At 46.6% G+C, this 19,745-nt stretch overlaps 1 protein-coding gene across 1 annotated transcript; it reads left to right on the top strand.

Moving 5' to 3' along the window:
* Positions 1 to 3,309: 3,309 nt before the first annotated feature.
* On the top strand, positions 3,310 to 19,510 carry LOC309543963 (uncharacterized protein; the record flags this gene model as incomplete). The annotated part of the gene is made up of 8 exons (XM_082276369.1): positions 3,310 to 3,426; positions 3,554 to 3,688; positions 3,775 to 3,898; positions 15,942 to 16,039; positions 16,441 to 16,582; positions 18,003 to 18,142; positions 18,560 to 18,982; positions 19,040 to 19,510. Coding segments are annotated over 8 exons (1,650 nt in total), but the record flags the coding sequence as incomplete, so codon positions are not given.
* Between the last annotated feature and the right edge of the window lie 235 nt (positions 19,511 to 19,745).

The following is a 19,745-nucleotide window of genomic DNA, read 5'->3' as shown; positions in this document are numbered from 1 at the left end:
CTCTCCAGCTGCAGTCCTTCTGGGTAATACAAGGTGACCACACACAAGCTTGCTTTTAAACAGGAAAGTTATTTACTGTGAATCAAATAAACAGTTTCGATACAGTAAAATATGACTTTGTAAAAGGATATACTAATTAATTAATCAAAGATAAAATAAATACTGTGATATCACTCCTCAAGGGCACATTAATTGTTTCAGGAAATGTCTCAGAGCCTATAGGACCGCCATCTTAATCACTATTATACTTTTGGAGATAAGGCTCAGCATTCAGTTAGACACAGTATCAGAATGTCAGACCTATCTGAGTCCGCTGTTTCTTCTCTATATCTTCGCTAGCAACGTTGGTGCACTCGCAATTTGTAATCCACATTGAGGATGGGTGATCAATAGAGAGAATGGCAGCAAACAGTTAGTAATCACCGCGGGGTGTCTGTGCAGGATTGCCGGTAAAACTTCTGTGAGAGATGTACTGGGCCACCTGGTATATTGCCTTCTACTACTCTAAGGCTAATCCTGACTAAAGTTACTTCTTTGATAGATAGAGTCAGTTTTTGGGCAGGTGCCCTCTCACCAACAGGACTGTCTCCCAGGAAGCCTCCGCTGCTGTCTCAGTCTCCGGCCTCTGTCACCAGCCGCGCTAGGTATTTGGGGTGGATGAGTCTGGTCTCTGTAGAACATCGATGGGACCTCCAGGAGGGATCCTCTACTGGAGATGAAACACTGCAACTTAGTCACTTAAGGCCCAGGAGTTTCGGCCTAGCATACAGCATCAGCCCACAGCACTGGCATCCTGCTTGTCTCACTGTGTCTTTCCCAAGAGAGTGAGCCTGGCTCCTCCCTTCCTTTATAAAGCTTCCCCCAGAAGGCTGTGCGGTGCAGCAGTGCACCCTGGTATTCTCAAAGCACTATGGGCGATGAAGACTGCTCAACTTCCTGAAAGGAAAATAACATCAAAAGACATTCCATAGCCGCTGCAATGTGTCCTTTTGGCCACTAGATGGAGCCGAGTTCCTCTCAAATGTCAAGCAGCAGTCTTTTAGAACTTGTATAATGGAAGACCCCGCTACACCTATATAGTGCACTGTACACCTATACCAAATAACAGCCCTTAAAATGACTTTTGTGGACCTTAACAGAGCGATTTGTGTCACTGACGATCTGTCCCTGGTGCACACAGCAAACCTCTCCCTACACTGAAAAAAGACTGTACACCTATACCAAATACCAGCCCTGAAAAGGACTTTTGTGGATCTTAACAGAGCTATTTGTGTCACTGGCAATCTGTCCCTGATGCACTCGCCAACCTCTCCCTACGCTGACAAAAAGCAGAATGTGAAATGGGCTCCAGCTCTGATCTATTTATATGGTAGGGTGCATGTCCATGTGCTGAAATGTTTCAATTCGCTGTACTGTTCCACCTGACGGCTGTGTCATGGGTCAAAGTTCTCCCCAATGTAAACTAACATGGCCGCTGAGAACAACGCCATGTGTTCGCAAAATTGGCGGACTGCGAACAAGCAAAATTAGCTGCGAACCGACCGCCGGGTGAACCGCAAGGCCAACCCCTAGTAGAGGGTGGAACCAAGGAATGGTACTGGGAGGTGGGTAGAGAGTGGAGCCAAGCAATGGTACTCTGAGGTGGGTAGAGGGTGGAACCAAGGAATGGTTCTCTGAGGTGGGTAGGGGGGTTGAACCAAGGAATGGTGCTCGGAGGTAGGTAGGGGGAGGAACCAAAGCATGGTACTGGGAGGTGGGTAGAGGGTGGAACCAAGCAATGGTACGGGGAGGTGGGTAGAGGGTGGAACCAAGGAATGGTGCTCAAAGGTAGGTAGGAGGTGGAACCAAGAAATGGTGCTCAGAGGTGGGTAGAGGGTGGAACCAAGGAATGGTACTGGGAGGTGGGTAGAGAGTGGAAACAAGGAATGGTGCTCGGAGGGGGGTAGAGGGTGGAACCAAGGAATGGTGCTCGGAGGTGGAACCAAGGAATGGTGCTCGGAGGTGGGTAGGGGGGTTGAACCAAGGAATGGTGCTCGGAGGTAGGTAGGGGGTGGAACCAAGGAATGACACTCAGAGGTGGATAGAGGGAGAGAAAAGGGGAGTTCCTGCACCTATTCTCTGATAAAACAAGCCCTGATAATGAGCCACCTATTTGCTTGTTGTGGTCTTCATGAGCTTAGCCATATGAGTTGTTATTGGAGGATGTGTGAGGTCAACAAGGAAATAAACACCAAACTGTTAATCTGAGCATGCAGCCTGCCTGGCCAGGAAAGGGGGGGATGAGCGTGTGATGGTATTAGGCCAGTGTTTCTCAACCTTTTTTCAGTCGAGGCACACCCCCAAATTATGGTCGAGGCACCCTTTAAAATTATGGACAGTCTTGAGGCACCCCATCCTAAAATGTAAAAAATATTCTAATAGTTTTACATAATGCAGCAACATACACACAGGTAGGATGCCCAATGTTAGAGGTACAAGTTGGTACTCAGTAGTATTCCAATGTTTCTCTTTTTTCCCAGTTTTTTCCTATCACTCAGCTAATGTGACCCCAAAGCTTATGGAGAGAAGCAGGGGAGGGTCAAACAAGCATGCCATGCAGGCAACTGACATCCTCCTCATCAACTGATGATGTCATTCGTCGTTAGCAGGTCGGCAGCACGAGGGTCATAATGGTGCACAATGAAAACCTATGACTTTAAGTAAATAAAAGTCTGGCTTCATCCACCCACTGACTTGTATACAATTTTTAGGACATTTTGCTGAGGCACCCCTGAGGAAACCTCAAGGCACACTAGGGTGCCTGGGCACCCTGGTTGAAAAAGGCTGTATTAGGCAGTAATATACTCCCCCCCCCCTCCTTTGTGGGAGTGGCGATGACCCCATCTATAAAGATATACAGTACATACACACACAGCACAAGACCGTGTTCTCACTACGAGACGGTTCTCGGGGCTGCAGTTCCTCTGAGCTCCACAAGATGGTGATCTCACTTCTACCCAGACAGGAAGACAGGAAGTGATGTCAGGTATTAATAGGAAGTTCCGGGTGAAAGGTGAGTAAGAAGGAAATAGAGCGCAGACGTTGCTGGAGTGGCAGAAGAGGAGGTAATAAGATATTATTTTCTATTTACACCCAGTAACCCCCCCCCCCCCCCCGTCATGTCCGTCTTCTTCCTCCACAGTCACTGTGATGTCTTTTATCTCCAGCAGATGATGATACACACATATATAGTGTGGAAACCTAGATTAACCCCTTCAGGGTCAGAACATTTCTCCTCTTACATATATATTTTTATCCTTACCTGTCTAGACAGAAACCTGTATAGATCGAGTGACAGAACGAATGAGGATGAAGGAGGACCGGAGTCACATGACTGAGAAGATACTAAACCTCACCCTGGAGATCATCTACCTGCTGACCAGAGAGGTGAGGAGGATTCTGGGAGTTCACATGACATCACTCTTATCTCTATTAGTAATACACAGACCTGACCGGAGAGGTGAGGAGGATTCTGGGATTCTAACATGATATTCCTATTGGTTCCTCAATACAGAGATTTCCTCTTCTGAAGTCAGGTGATCATATGACCATCACAGTGCCTCCATGTGACTCCATAAAACCTAAGAGACACAACATGCAGAAGATTCTAGAAGTCACCAAGAAGATGATGGAGCTGCTGACAGGAGAGGTGAGCGGTGCTGGGAATTCTGGGACATTGTCCAGTAACAGACAAGGGATGTGTCTGGATGGTGACTGTATCATTGTGTGTGTCAGGTTCCTATAAGGTGTCAGGATGTCACTGTCTATTTCTCCATGGAGGAGTGGGAGTATTTAGAAGGACACAAGGATCTCTACAAGGACGTCATGATGGAGAATCAGCCGCCCCTAACATCACCGGGTAAGAGGAGACTTTATTGTAAAGGAGAGAGCAGTACGGAGGATCCACCTAGATCCCCCATCATCTGATAAACACATAGAAACAATGTATTCAGTCAGTGTGTGTCAGGGCTGGGCTCCTGTCACTTAACCTCCCTGGCGGTATGATTCTTTTGGATTTTAGGTGCTGAAAGCGGTACCATTATTTTGCATGTAATTCTTGTGAATGAGCAGCTCAAACCAACTGTATACATTTATTTTATATATATGTATATATATAATATATATATATATATATATATATATATATATATATATATATATATATATATATATATATATATATATATATTTACATAAAAAGTACAATAAAACTGCAGGAAAGGGCACTGGGGGGGGCAATGTAATGTGATTTTTTTTAATTTTGAATGGTATCAGTGTGTTTGGTTTCTTTTACATTTGAATTTGCCGCCGGTTCCACCCCCCTGCGAACGTCACGTCGCCGGAGACGGAAGCCGGGCTCGCAGACGATCGGGAGGAAGCTCCGCATACTTTGCTGGATCCCGGAGAAAAGGTAAGTAAAACCTCTACCAGGATCCAGCGATCTTCCTAGCGCTACCCCGAGTGTGGCTCGGGGTTACCGCTTTTGGCTCTAAAATCTCTAACCCCGAGTCACGCTCGGGAATACCGCTAGGAAGGTTAACGAGCAGCTGTTTTCTTTCAGAGCTCAGAAGTTACTTAGCTTTCGGTTAATTACCAGCCGCTCGTTACCACAGTGACTCACCTGGTTACCATTACCTGCCTCATTAGTCCAGTCCACAGCCTGCCCCATTTTGCTATTTAAGTACCTTAGCTCATTTCCTCCTTGCCCTTGCTATGTCTATGCTCTCCAGTGTGTTCCTGTGTATGACTTGCCGTGGCTGACTTCTCTTGCGATACCTGTTCCTGATTAGAGTTGAGCGGACACCTGGATGTCCGTGTTCGGCGGGTTCGGCCGAACTTGGAAAAAAAAGTCCGGGTCCGTGTCCCGAACTTTTTCCGAACTTTGCCCGGACACCGAACCCCATTGAAGTCAATGGGGACCCGAACTTTCAGGCACTAAAATGGCTCTAAAACACCAATGGAAAGGGCTAGAGTGCTGCAAATGGCAGCAAAACGTAGTTAAGAGCATGGCAAGTGCTCTGCAAACAAATGTGCATAGGGAAATAACTTTAAAACAGAAAAATAAAACAATTTTCTTCATCTGTGAAGCACGAGGCCCATATGGAGTAGGAGGGAGGTTGAGGTGGTGGTGGATGTGGCGGTGTAGGTGGAAGCGGCGGTGGAGGAGGACGAGGTAGCCAACACTGCTTTTTTTCAGTAATTTTAAATGAGGGTACACCCCAAAAGAGTGAGAAAGATCAAAAATATAACAATGGCTGGGTAAGGTCGGTATCCATCTCTATTCTGCACAAGATACGGAAAAGTCCTGTGGGATCCATGCCTGGTTCATTTTAATGAACGTGAGCTTGTCCACATTGTCTCTGGACAGGCGGCTGCGCTTGTCTGTGATAACGGCCCCAGCCATGCTAAATACACGTTCAGATAATACACTGGCTGCAGGGCACGCCAGCACCTCCAAGGCGTAAAGGGCAAGCTCAGGCCATGTGCCCAATTTGGAGACCCAGAAGTTGAAGGGGGCAGACCCGTCATTCACTACATGTAGGCGTGTGCACACATACTGCTCCACCATGTTGGTGAAATGCTGCCTCCTGCTAAGACGTTCCATATGAGTTGCTGGTGCTGCTGTTTGTTGTGGCGTGCTGACAAAGCTTTTCCACATTTCGGCCATGCTAACCCTGCCTTCTGAGGTGCTGGCGGTGCCCTGGTTATGTTGGCGACCTCTTCCTCCTCCTCCTCTGCCTTGGCCTTGTGCTTCCACTGTCAGGTGGGAATGCCAGCAGCATCGCCTCTACCAGCGTGCGCTTGTACTCGCGCATCTTGCGATCTCGCTCCAGTGAGTGAATTAAGGACGGTACGTTGTCCTTGTAACGGGGATCCAGCAGCGTGGCCACCCAGTAATCAGCAAAAGTTAGAATGTGGGCAACTCGGCGGTCGTTGTGGAGACACTGCAGCATGTAATCGCTCATGTGTGCCAGGCTGCCCAGAGGCAACGAAAGACTGTCCTCTGTGGGAGGTCTATCGTCTGTGTCCTCTGTATCCCCCCAGCCATGCACCAGTGATGGCCATGAGCTGGCCTGGGTGCCACCCTGATGTGAACATGGTTCCATCTCCTCCTTCATCTCCTCATCCTCCAGAACTGTGCCCCTGCTGGACAATTGTGTACCTGGCGTTTGTGTGTGCAGGAACCCACCCTCGGAGCCCCTTGTGAATGACTGCCCTGAAAGCCTTGGAAATGATCCCTCTTCCTCCTCCTCCTGTGCCACATCCTCTTCCATCATCGCCCGAATTGTTTTTTGAAGGAGGCATAGAAGTGGGATAGTTAAGCTGACAGCGGCGTCATCGGCACTGGCCATGTTGGAGTACTCAAAACAGCGCAACAAGGCACACAGGTCTCGTATGGAGGCCCAGTTATTGGTGGTGAAGTGGTGCTGTTCCGCAGAGCGACTCACGCGTGCGTGCTGCAGCTGAAACTCCACTATGGCCTGCTGCTGCTCGCACAGTCTTTCCAGCATGTGCAAGGTGGAGTTCCACCTTGTGGGCATGTCACATGTGAGCGGGAAGGCCGAAGTTACGCTGCAGCGCTGACAGGCGAGCAGCAGCAGGGTGAGAACGCAGAAAGTGCGCACAGACGGCCCGCACTTTCTGTAGCAGCTCTGACATATCGGGGTAATTTTTAAGGAACCTCTGCACCACCAAATTCAGCACATGCGCCAGGCAAGGGATGTGCGTCAAACCGGCTAGGCCCAGAGCTGCTATGAGATTTCGCCCGTTATCGCACACCACCAGGCCGGGCTTGAGGCTCGCTGGCAGCAACCACTCATTTGTCTGCTGTTCCATGCTCCTCCACAACTTCTGCGCGGTGTGGTTTATTCCCCCAAACAGGCAAGTTTTAAAACTGCCTGCTGTCGTTTACCCCTGGCTGTGCTGAAGTTGGTGGTGAAGGTGTTACACTGACCGGATGAGGAGGCGGTAGAGGAGGAGGAAGCGGAGTAGGAGGAGTTAGGAACAGGAGGCAAACTGAAGCGCCCTGCAATCCTCGGTGGTGGAAGGACATGGGCCAAATTGCTATCCGCCTCAGGCCCAGCCACCACTGCATTTACCCAGTGTGCCGTTAGGGAGATATAATGCCCCTGACCGTGCTTACTGGTCCACGTATCGGTAGTTGGGTGGACCTTGCCACAGATAGCGTTGCGCAGTGCACACCTGATTTTTTCCCCCACTTGGTTGTGCAGGGAAGGGATGGCTTGCCTGGAAAAGTAGTGGCGGCTGGGCACGACTTACTGTGGGACAGCCACCGACATAAGGCTTTTAAAACTGTGCGTCTCCACCAGAAAGAAAGACAGCATTTCAAAGGCCAAGAATTTTGAAATGCTGGCATTCAGGGACAGGGATCGCGGGTGGTTAGGGGGGTACTTCCTCTTCCTCTGAAGTGTTTGGGAGATGGAAAGCTGAACGCTTCCACAGGACATTGTGGAGATGGTTGGTGATTCAGGTGGTGGTGTTGCTGACAGATCGTCTGTTTGCGGGGTGGCAGGTGCCGGTATCACTACAGAGGTGGATGGAGAGGCCGAGACTGCAGCAGAAGAGGAAGCAGGAGGAGCCAGAGACTTTTCTTGGTTTTGAAGGTGTCTACTCCACTGCAGCTCGTGCTTTGCACTTAGATGCCTGATCATGCAGGTTGTGCTCAGGTTGAGAAGGTTTATGCCTCACTTCAGGCTCTGATTGCACAGGGTGCAAACCACTCGTGTCCTGTCATCAGCACATTTTCTGAAGAACTTCAACGCTAGAGGACTCCTTTGAGCTGGCTTTGGTGCGCTCGGTCCCTTGCTGTGTTTGGCAGTAGCAGGCGTAGTGTCTAGGGCACGGCCGCTCCGCTTCTGCACCTTGCTCCCTCTTCTGCTGTGCTGGTGGCTCTGTGCGACCACCGCCTCTTCCTCCAAACTACTCAGGTCACCTGCATGACCTTCATTCCATGTGGGGTCGAGGACCTCATCGTCCTCCACATCATCTTCCACCCAGTCTTCACCCCTGCCCTCCTTGTCGGTCTCCACAATTCTGAGTGCCGCAGCTGTTGGCACCTGCGTTTCGTCATCATCGGAGACGTGCTGCGATGGTCCTTCCATGTACTCATATTGAGAAATAAGTTGTTGGGCATCGCTGCACTCAATCTCTTCCACTTCTGGGGCAGGGCTAGGTGGATGGCCCTGGGAAACCCTGCTGACAGAGTCCTCAAAAAGAAGAAGAGACTGCTGCATGACTTGGGGCTCAGACTGCTTGCCTGATTAGCAAGGGGGTGAGGTGAAAGACGGTTGGACATCGGCTGCAGGTGCCAACTCTGACCTTTCTGCAGTAGACTGGGTGGGAGACAATGTGAAGGAACTGGAGGCACTGTCAGCAGCAAACCAATCTACTATCGCCTCTACTTGTTCTGGCCTCATCACTTCTAGAGGCGCATGATGCCCTACCAAATACTGCTGCAGGTTCCGTCGCCTACTCACACTTGAGGAAGTTTCACCTGTGCGTGTAGCTGGCACAGATCGACCACGTACTCTCCATGCAACAGGAGCTCTACCAGCAGCACCACGACCCAGGCCACGGCCCCTATTTGACGGTCTCCTCATATTTCTGTAATTTATGATCTTGCCCTAGAAAGGTGTTTATTGAATAGCGGAACAAAACAACAACAGTATCCGACGGGTGTATCTCACAGTCAAATATGCAAACTATGCCGCAATTTAATTTTTTTTACCCCAAAAGGGTGTGTATTGAATAGCGGAATAGAAAAAAGGATATAAAATGGTGTATCTCATACGTACAAACACAGACTAGGCCCCGATTACAATTTTTTGTACCCTAAAGGCAGGATGAGGATGAGGAGTAGGAGGAGTTCGGAACAGGAGGCTGAAGCACCCTGCAATCCTCTGCGGTGTAAGATGCGCCCAAAAATTTGGAAAGGTGTATCTCACACGTACCGATACAGACTATGCCACAATTTAATTCTTTTTACCCCAAAGGGTGTAGATTGAATAGCGGAATAGAAAATATGATATCAAAAGGTGTATTTATCTCACACACGTACAGACCCAGACTAGGCCCCGATTACAATTTTTTGTACTCTAAAGGCAGGATGAGGATGAGGAGTAGGAGGATTTCGGAACAGGCAGGAGGCAAACTGAAGCACCCTGCAATCCTCGGCGGTGGAAGATGCGCCCCAAAAATTGGAAAGGTGTATCTCACATGTACCGATACAGACTATGCCGCAATTTAATTCTTTTTACCCCAAGGGTGTAGATTGAATAGCGGAATAGAAAATATGATATCAAAAGGTGTATCTATCTCACACGTACAGACCCAGACTAGGCCCCGATTACTATTTTTTGTACCCTAAAGGCAGGATGAGGAGTAGGAGGAGTTCGGAACAGGCAGGAGGCAAACTGAAGCACCCTGAAATCCTCGGCGGTGTAAGATGCGCCCCAAAAATTGGAAAGGTGTATCTCACACGTACCGATACAGACTATGCCGCAATTTAATTCTTTTTACCCCAAAGGGTGTAGATTGAATAGCGGAATAGAAAATATGATATAAAATTGGTGATTTTTCAATAGCACATGTGAACACAGCAGTGTCTTATGTCACAGTCAGCTCTGCTGCAGGCTATGAAGGGAAAAAAAAAGAAAATCCCCCTTTTAAGTTTGTAATTTTTAAATAGATTAGTACAGACTATGCCACAATTTAATTTTTTTAACCCAAAAGGGTGTATATTGAATAGTGGAATAGAAAAAAGTGTATAAAATTGAAAATCACTCAATAGCACATGTGAACACAGCAGTGTCTTATGTCACAGTCAGCTCAGAGTCAGCACTGCAGCAAACAGGCTATGAAGGGGGAAAAAAAATCCCTTTTAACTTGTAGTAAAATATACCTGATGGTGATGAACGCTGCACACAACTGACTGATAAAAATAGATTTTTTTTTCTCCCTCCTCCTCAGTGGGCTCAAGTGAGGGCAAAAAGATTGTTCACTGCACCACCCCCCACACAGCAAAATCGATGTAGAAGACTGACCCTGCCTAATCTCCAGCCTCGCCCTAAAATGCTCTAATAACTTTCCCTGCCTGCACTCCGACCTGACCCTGCATTCTTTTCGGACACAATTTTTCACAGAATCACTGTCTGTCCCTAATCAGCAGCCAGCACGTATGATGTGTGCTCTCTCCCTATACTACAGCAGAATGACGCGGCGCGCTGTGACTCTCGAACTTATAAAGACATGGGTCACATGCTTCAGATGGCCAATCACAGCTACTAATACATTAGTAGGCATGGCTTAGTTAAACGCTTGTTGATTGGCTGTTGAAAGCCTGCCATTAAAAGCGCGCCATTACATACAAAACAGGAAATAAAGTTACCGAATTTTAAACCCGAACATAAAGTAAATTTTTTGGGTCCGTGTTCGGGTAAAAAAAATCCAATTATGCGATACGAACTCGAATAATACAGTCCGTGTTCGCTCAACACTATTCCTGATTTGTTTTGCCTGACTACGCTGACTTATGCTGACTACGTTCCTGAACTGTTGTTTTTGCTATTTACTTAAAGGTGTGATTTTAATAACTGCACTTTCTGTTGAAGCATTCAATACCACTGCAGCCTCGTGCCTCCCCTCTTACCATTGAGGCTTTTGATGGAAGACCTCTACAGCCTGCCCATGTGACCCATGAAACCACTCCATTGACCATGGCTGTAAGGGCTCTTCACCATGAGATAATTCAAATTCCTAGTCATTTCCTTACCTCATTACCCAGTTGTCATTGGTTATCCTTGGTTACAGAGGCCCAATCCCTCTTTTAATTGCTGTAATGCTGAGGTTTTGTCATGGTCCCCACAATGCACTAATACATCTCTTTAGAAAGTGATTAAGATCATGTGCATGTCTTCAGTCTCTTTATTGCCAGAAGAATACCATGAATTCTGTGATGTCTTTGACAAAGGTCAGGCCGGTATTTTGGCACATCGGCCTTTTGAGTGCACAGTTGACCTTCAACCCCGGTGCCATTCCTCCTCATGGCCGGGTTTACTTGCTGTCTGTCTCAGAGGAGAAGGCAATGGAGAAGTATGCTGTGATTTAACTATCCCAGGGGTTCACCCGCAAATCCTCTTCTCCTTCCAGTGCCGACTTTTTCTTTGTGGGGAAAAAAAAAGAGTGGTGAACTGAGTCTCTGTATCGATTATAGGGGTCTCATTCACATTACAGTTAAAAATACTTATCCAATCCCATTGATAATGGAATTATTTGACTGCCTCAAGGGAACAACGGTCTTCACTAAGCTCGATTTGCGAGGGGTATACAATCTTGTGAGGATTAAAGAGGGCCACGAATGGAAATTTAATACTAGGACCAGACACTACGAATACCTTGTAATGCCCTTTGGTCTCTGCAACAGTCCTGCAGTTTTCCAAGACTTTATTAATGATGTCCTCTGAGATATGCTGCCGTAATGTGTGGTAATTTACCTGGATGATATTCTCATATATTGTAAATCCCTAGAGAACCTCCACACAGATGTCTCTCCCGTTTGCTACAGAGGTTGAGAGAAAGCAACCTCTATTGCAAGTTGGAAAAATGCGAGTTACATGTACAGGTTCAATTTTTGGGTTATGTCATTTGTGCTGCCAGGTTTTTGATGGACCCAGAGAAGCCATCTGCAGTTCTAAAGTGGCTTTGGCCTATAGGTCTACGTGCGCTACAACATTTTCTTGGCTTTGCCAATTATTATCAGGAATTTATGAGTAACTTCTCTTTTCTGGTCAAACCCCTTCATTGATACTGTATGACCAGAAAAGAGGGAAACCCACAGAATTGGTCCCTGGAATCCATTAAAGCCTTTGAATCCCTCAAGGCCACTTTTGCTGCAGTTCCAGTGCTGGAACATCCTGATCCCATGTTACCCTTCATTCATGAAGTTGATGCGTCTGAGACTGGAGTAGGTGCTTTCCTGTCTCAACCTCCTACCCCTGAGAGTTCTATCCATCCCTGTGGATACTTTTCTAAAAATTTGTCTCTAGCAGAATGAAATTTGCAGTGAAGAGAGGCCTTGGATCCACTTGTCTATTGATTTTATTATGGATTTACGCAAGTCCCATAGCAACACAGTTATTCTTATGGCAGTTGACTGTTTTTCAAAATGTCACATTGCATTCCGCTAAAGAAGTTGCCTGTGTCCAAGGAACTGGCATCCATTTTCACTGGAGAGTTCTTTCAGTTACATGGGTTACCTAAAGTTATCATCTCGGACAGGGGTAGCCAGTTGGTGTCCAAGTTTTGGGGAGCCTTTTGTGCACAGTTGGGAGTTCCGCTTTCCTTCTCCTCTGCATATCACCCACAGTCCAATAGGGCTGCAGAATGGGCCGACCAAGCCTGGGAGCTGTTCTTATGTTGCTATATTTCTGACCACCATAACACTGGTGGGACAGCCAATTTCCCAAAACTGCGCTCGCTGCTAGAAATTATCAATTGGGAAGGAACCCTGGGAACAAAGAACACGGAGGAAAAATGGGAGTGCTTCAAGAGCATACTAAACAAGGGGATTGACCAGTGCATTCCAAAGGGAAATAAATTTAAAAGAGCAAAATTAAACCCTGGGTGGCTAAACTCCAACATAAAAATGCATATTAGTGCTAAAGAAAAGGCCTTCAAAAAATACAAGACTGAGGGGTCATTGGCAGCATTCAAGCATTACAAAGAGTGTAATAAGAAATGTAAAGACAAAATCAGGGCGGCTAAAATAGAACACGAGAGACATATAGCGGAGGAGAGTAAAAAGAACCCCAAGAAATTCTTTAAGTATATAAACAGTAAGAAAGCGAGGCCAGATCACATTGGCCCCATAAAAGATGACAAAGGAAATATGGCCACTGAGGACAGAGAAAAGGCGGAAGTGTTAAATCATTTCTTCTCTTCAGTCTTCACAAAAGAATTGGGGGGCTACACGAACCTAGCTTGTAAGGCCGAACTAAACAACACACCTCAGGAAGTGCCGCCATGGCTAACAGAAGATAGACTTAGAACTAAACTAGAGAAACTTAACATAAATAAATCACCGGGACCGGATGGCTTGCACCCGAGGGTTCTTAAAGAGCTCAGCCAGGTGATTGCCAGACCATTATTCTTGCTCTTTAAGGATAGTTTACAGACGGGTATGGTGCCAACTGATTGGAAAAAAGCCAACGTGGTACCAATATTTAAAAAGGGCCCGAGATATATCCCGGGGAACTATAGGCCGGTCAGCCTAACATCTGTAGTCTGCAAGATTTTGGAGGGGATGTTAAGGGACCACATACAAGACTTTAGTAATGAAAACAGTATAATAAGTAGTAATCAGCATGGATTTATGAAAAATCGTTCTTGCCAAACCAATCTATTAACCTTCTACGATGAAGTGAGCTGCCACCTAGATAAGGGAAAGCCTGTGGATGTGGTGTATCTGGACTTCGCAAAGGCTTTTGACACCGTTCCCCACAAATGCTTACTGTACAAACTAAGGAAGGTAGGTATGGACCATAAGGTGAGTACCTGGATAGAGAACTGGCTCCAGGGGAGAGTCCAGAGGGTGATGATTAATAGGGAGTACTCGGATTGGGCGGGTGTGGAAAGTGGGGTCCCCCAGGGTTCGGTCCTGGGACCAATCCTGTTTAATTTATTCATAAATGATCTAGAGGAGGGGATATCTAGTACAATCTCAGTATTTGCAGATGACACTAAACTAGGCATGCCATTATCTTCTATGCAGGATGTGGAAACCTTACAAACAGACCTGAACAAAATAACGGGGTGGGCAACTACATGGCAGATGAGGTTTAATGTTGATAAATGTAAAGTAATGCACTTGGGGGCCAATAACCAGAAAGCAAGCTACTCACTAGGGGGGGAACCTCTGGGTGAGTCTAGGATGGAAAAGGACTTGGGGGTACTGGTAGACAACAGGCTTGGCAGTGGCATGCAATGCCAAGCCGCTGCAAGCAAAACCAACAGAATACTGGGATGTATAAAAAAGGGGATTCACTCCAGAAATAAAGAGATTATTCTTCCACTCTACAAGACTCTGGTCCGGCCACATCTGGAGTATGCTGTCCAGTTCTGGGCACCGGTCCTCAGGAAGGATGTGCTGGAACTGGAAAGAGTCCAGAGAAGGGCAACAAAAATAATTAGGGGAATGGAGGACATCAGCTATGAGGAAAGACTACAAGCACTGAACTTATTCTCTCTGGAGAAGAGACGATTGAGGGGGGATATGATATCAATGTACAAATACTGTACTGGCGACCCTAGCATAAGGAACAAACTATTCAGAGTAAGGGAATACAATCAGACACGTGGCCACTCACTAAAACTAGAGGAAAGGCGGTTTAACCTTAAAATGCGTAGGGGGTTCTTCACTGTAAGAGCGGTAAGGATGTGGAATTCTCTTCCACAAGCAGTCGTATCAGCAGGGAGCATTGATAGTTTCAAAAAACTGTTAGATGGGCACCTTAAAGACCACAACATACAGGGGTATACAATGTACAACATACAGGGGGTATACAATGTACAACATACAGGGGGTATACAATGTACAACATACAGGGGGTATACAATGTACGGTTAAAAGCAAACACACACACATCATAGGTTGAACTGGATGGACTGTTGTCTTTTTTCAACCTCACTAACTATGTAACTATGTAACCTGTTACCTTGGGTGGAGTTTGCTCACAATATCAATGCCGCCTCCTGATTATCTCAGTTTATGGTGAACTATGAGTTCCAGCCATTCATGTTGCCTATTACATCTGTTCCGCAAGGAATTTCTGCGTTAGAGCAACATCTTCAGGAACTCTGTTCCAATGGGTGCCGGTCCAGGAATACTTGCAACACTCCAGAGAGAGGTACAAACTATGCTGGCCGCTGATGCCTACATTCACCCTCCTACCAAGTGGAGGAGAAGGTCTGGCTGTATTCCCATTAACTCTGATTCTGTGTTCCCTCACTAAAACTGGCACCTTGGTATATTGGGCCTTTCCGCATACTCTATCAGGTTAACATGGTGGCCTATGCCTTAGATCTTCCTTCCAACGTTCGTATTTACAACCTATTCCATGTTTCCTTACGTGTTATTGCTATACCACCTCAGTACCACGCCTTCGCCCGATTAAGGTTGACAACCATGTGGAATATGAGATACAATCTATCATTGACTCCCGTAGGTTTAGTGGACACATAAGATATCCAGTTCACAGAGGGGTTACGGTCCAGGGGAACGCTCTTGGGTCTCATCCTCGTACATAAAAGTTCCTGCCCTGTTCCAGGCTTTCCATATACGTTTTTCCCTCAAGTCTGGTGCTCCCCAAAGGGAGAGGGATTGTTGGGGAAGAGGCTACTGTCAGGGATGGGCTCCTGATAGTTAGCGAGCTGCTCTTTTCTTTCAGTGTTTAGAATCTGCTTAGCTGTCGGGTAACTACCAGCCGCTTGTTACCACAGTGACTCACTTGATTGATATTTCCTGCCTCATTAGTCCAGCCTACAGCCAGACCCTTTTTTGCTTTTGAAGCAGCTGAGCTCATTTCCTCCTTGCCCTTGCTTGGTCTATGATCTCCAGTGTGTTCCTGTGTATTTTTTGCCCTGGCTGACTTCTCTTCCTATTCCTGTTCCTGATTTTTGCTTCAGACTATACTGACTTCTGGTTTCTTGACCCCGGCTCCTCCGATTACCTGCTCTGGCATCCAAATCCCAGCTTCTGTTTTTGACTACATTCCTGAACTGTTATTTTTTTTCTATTTCATTAAAAGTGTCATTTTTTTTAAAAACTGTACTTTCTGTCTTCGCCTGGTTTATGGTCCTCGACAGTGTGTGTGTGTTTCCTACAGATGGTTCCAGTAATGGGAACCCACCAGAGAGATGTCCCTGTCCTCTGTATTCCCGGGATTCCACACAGGAAGGTCACACCATCCCTCACCATCATCAGGTAGATGAGGAACAATCACTGATAGTATCATTTGGATCTGTACATTATCTGCATTGTTACCATTGATGTCATTTTTATTATATATTCAGAGTGGAAACCTGAGAGATTCTAAAGATGAGGTTAAAGACAAAATAAAAGATGAGGATGGGGTCATAGAGGAAGTACACAAAGATCTGTACCAGGACACCATGGTGGAGTCATCCAGCTACAGAAACCCACCAGAGAGATGTCCCCGTCCTCTGTATTCCCGGGATTCCACACAGGAAGGTCACACCATCCCTCAATGTTACAAGGTTGGTGGGATGGAGTATCTAGAACATGGACTTGTGGAGGGGATGTGTGTGTGTTTTATGTAAGCTTATATCTTCCAGATGATATTCTCTCTCATTTTCTTGGTTTAGAGTGGAGATCCAATCGATATAGAATTTGAGGTTAAAGCAGAAGAAGAAGAGACGTATGTGAGGGATGATCAGCAGTCTATGGAGGAGAATGGAATAATGAGGACATTTATAGAGGAGGACACTCCTACAGAGATCAGCACAGGTGGGTCATTAACACTAAATGCATTCCTGCACCCATACTGCTCACTGATTGGTCCAGAGTAGGGGGGGGGGGGACTGGGTGATAATAGCCTGTAATACCCTGGTCACTTTCCTGAGCTGTGTTCCCCGTCCTGTATTCCTGTATTTCTCTTGGATAATCTTCCCTCTCTGTGCTGCAGACACAATTTATGTCTCTAGACTGGATTTATGGAGATTCTGGGGTTCAGCTGGCAGTAAAATGTTGATGTTCACCATAGATTTTGCTCAGCCTAGACCCCTGGGGTATGTTCCTTGGGTCTTCTGCCCCATGCCCGGGTCTAGCAAGATCTCTGACAGAAGAATTCTCCCGGGGTTACTTGCTCTGTTATTTGCTGGCTGTGCCGGGTGGAGGGATATGTCTGTATAGTCTCACACCCAAGTCACTGAGTTCCTTTCATTTTTATTGAGCCGTGTATATTCTATCTATACAATGCACACACTGTTACACAAACACACAAAAACTTGAAGAAAAGACATGAAAAGACACGCACACTGGTGAACAGTCGCAAACAGTTTTACAATCCACAGTAAACATGAATGAGCCACAAATCCACCCTTCTGGTGTCACGGAGAATAAGCTGAGAGTGCGCCACTCTGCAATTCCAGGTGTACTCTCACCTCTTCAGATGGACCCCATTGCTCCATACCAAGAGGACACACCCAGCATGAAATCACACACCTTCAGGTACATGTAGGCGGAGCCTCCTCTTTAGGTAGCCAGCTCCTGCTACTAGAGATAAAGAGACTCCATAGTGCTCACTGTTATATTTATTACATGGATAAGAAAAGCACTCACAAGGTTAAAAAAGCAATCCAGCATTGAATACACACAATCACTGCAGATTCCCCAAGCATCAGTCTCAGTGTAACTTGAGGGCACTCCGCCTAACGTGATGACGTCCTCAAACCACTCCCATCTGATGTGTTGCATCCTGATTGGACTTCCCCAGAGATATATATGGTCTTCAGGATCAGTCCAGTCTTCATTTTGGTTGTTCTCCCCCCATCCTCACTCTCTGACCTCTGGTGGGGCTCAGCCCCGCTGTTATTCATGACTAAGTCATGGACTAAATAAGGAAGTGCAGGACTTCTTGTGTTGGGAAGATGGCAATGAGTGATAGAGGGGGAGGGGACACTTGTCCTTTAATCCCCTCATCACTGTCACTCCTATAAAAGACAGTTCTCATTTTTTCCTCACTCTCTGACTAAGGTCCATGAATAAAGAAATGAACTGGTAGGAGATCAGAGGACCCATTTGCTAGTTACCTTGAGGGGGGAACTGTAAGATCCTCAGAGACAAAGCTGTCTGATGTGGGCGGAGTCCTGGTTTAGGGGAACCAATCTGCTGATGTCTAGTAATAATCTTTGTATTTCTATTTTAGTAGATGGACGGGAGATGAGGAAAACCTCAGAGGATTGTCTCACTTTGTCTCCAGACTGTAAAGTAGAAGATGAGGACATCACACAGTATAGTCCAGTAGAAAACCCGGCTACCTCAAATGTCCTTCCGGCACCACACAGTGTAGATGGACCATCGTATTCCTCTTATCCTGAGGAACCTCAGACTGTGAGGGACAGTGCCGGACCATCGTATTCCTCTTATCCTGAGGAATCTCAGACTGTGAGGGACAGTGCCGGACCATCGTATTCCTCTTATTCTGAGGTACCTCAGACTGTGAGGGACAGTGCCCGACCATCGTATTCCTCTTATCCTGAGGAACCTAAGACTGTGAGGGACAGTGCCGGACAATCGTATTCCTCTTATCCTGAGGAACCTCAGACTGTGAGGGACGGTGCTGTCCTTACAACAGATAAGAGGTTCTCCTGTTCTGAATGCGGGAAGAGTTTCAGTGTGAAATGTAATCTTAATGTGCATAAAAGATCGCACACTGGTGAGAAGCCGTATTCCTGTTCTGAGTGCGGGAAATGTTTTGCACAGGCGTCCGCTCTTTCTGCACATCGGAGATCGCACACTGGTGAGAAGCCGCATTCCTGTCCTGAGTGCGGTAAATGTTTTTTAAATAAGTCCTATCTTTCAGCACATCAGAGAAAGCACACGGGTGAGAAGCCGTATTCCTGTCCTGAGTGTGGGAAATGTTTTTCATTCAAGTCTGGTCTTTCGAATCATCAGAAATTTCACACAGGTGAGAATCTGTATTCCTGTCCTGAGTGCGGGAAATGTTTTGCACAGAAGACCGATCTTTCCACACATCAGAGATCGCACACTGGTGAGAAGCCGTATTCCTGTCCTGAGTGCGGGAAATGTTTTTCACAGAAGTCCAGTCTTTCCACACATCAGAGATCGCACACGAGGGAAAAGCCGTATTCCTGTCCTGAGTGCGGGAAATGTTTTTCACAGAAGTCCAGTCTTTCCACACATCACTGCGAGAAATGTTTTTCAGGCAAGTCTGCTCTTTCCAGGCATCAGAGATCGCACACGAAGCAAAAGCCGTATTCCTGTCCTGAGTGCGGGAAATGTTTTTCACTGAAATCGTATCTTACCACACATCAGAGATTGCACACTGGTGAGAAGCCGTTTTCCTGTCCTGAGTGCGGCAAATGTTTTACACAGAAGTACGCTCTTTCCACACATCAGAGATTACACACTGGTGAGAAGCCGTATTCCTGTCCTGATTGCGGGAAATGTTTTGCACAGAAGTCCAATCTTTACACACATCAGAGATCGCACACAGGTGAGAAACCGTATTCCTGTCCTGATTGCGGGAAATGTTTTGCACAGAAGTCCAATCTTTACACACATCAGAGATCGCACACAGGTGAGAAACCGTATTCCTGTCCTGAGTGTGGGAAATGTTATTCAGTGAAGTCCAATCTTTCCACACATCAGAAATTGCACACGGGGGAGAAGCCGTATTCCTGGTCTGAGTGAGAGAAATGTTCCTGACTGAAGTCTTCCTGTACATCAGGGGTCCCACACAACCCTGGAGGTGTATTAGTGCCTTGAGTGCGGGAAATGTCTTGTATATGAATGTTGGTGGATATGTGGGGAAGAAGCACACCCTGATATGCACCTCAGATATACTCCATGGCTGATCTTCATCATGTAAGAAACACTTCATAAGGAGATCAGAGATGGAGTCCTTACCTTTCATTGGCTGAGTACA

The sequence above is a fragment of the Pelophylax lessonae genome (genome assembly GCF_965119305.1).
Source record: "Pelophylax lessonae genome assembly, contig: HAP1_SCAFFOLD_551, whole genome shotgun sequence".
Lineage (NCBI taxonomy): Eukaryota > Metazoa > Chordata > Amphibia > Anura > Ranidae > Pelophylax > Pelophylax lessonae.
This window is presented reverse-complemented; position numbering and strand designations above follow the sequence as displayed.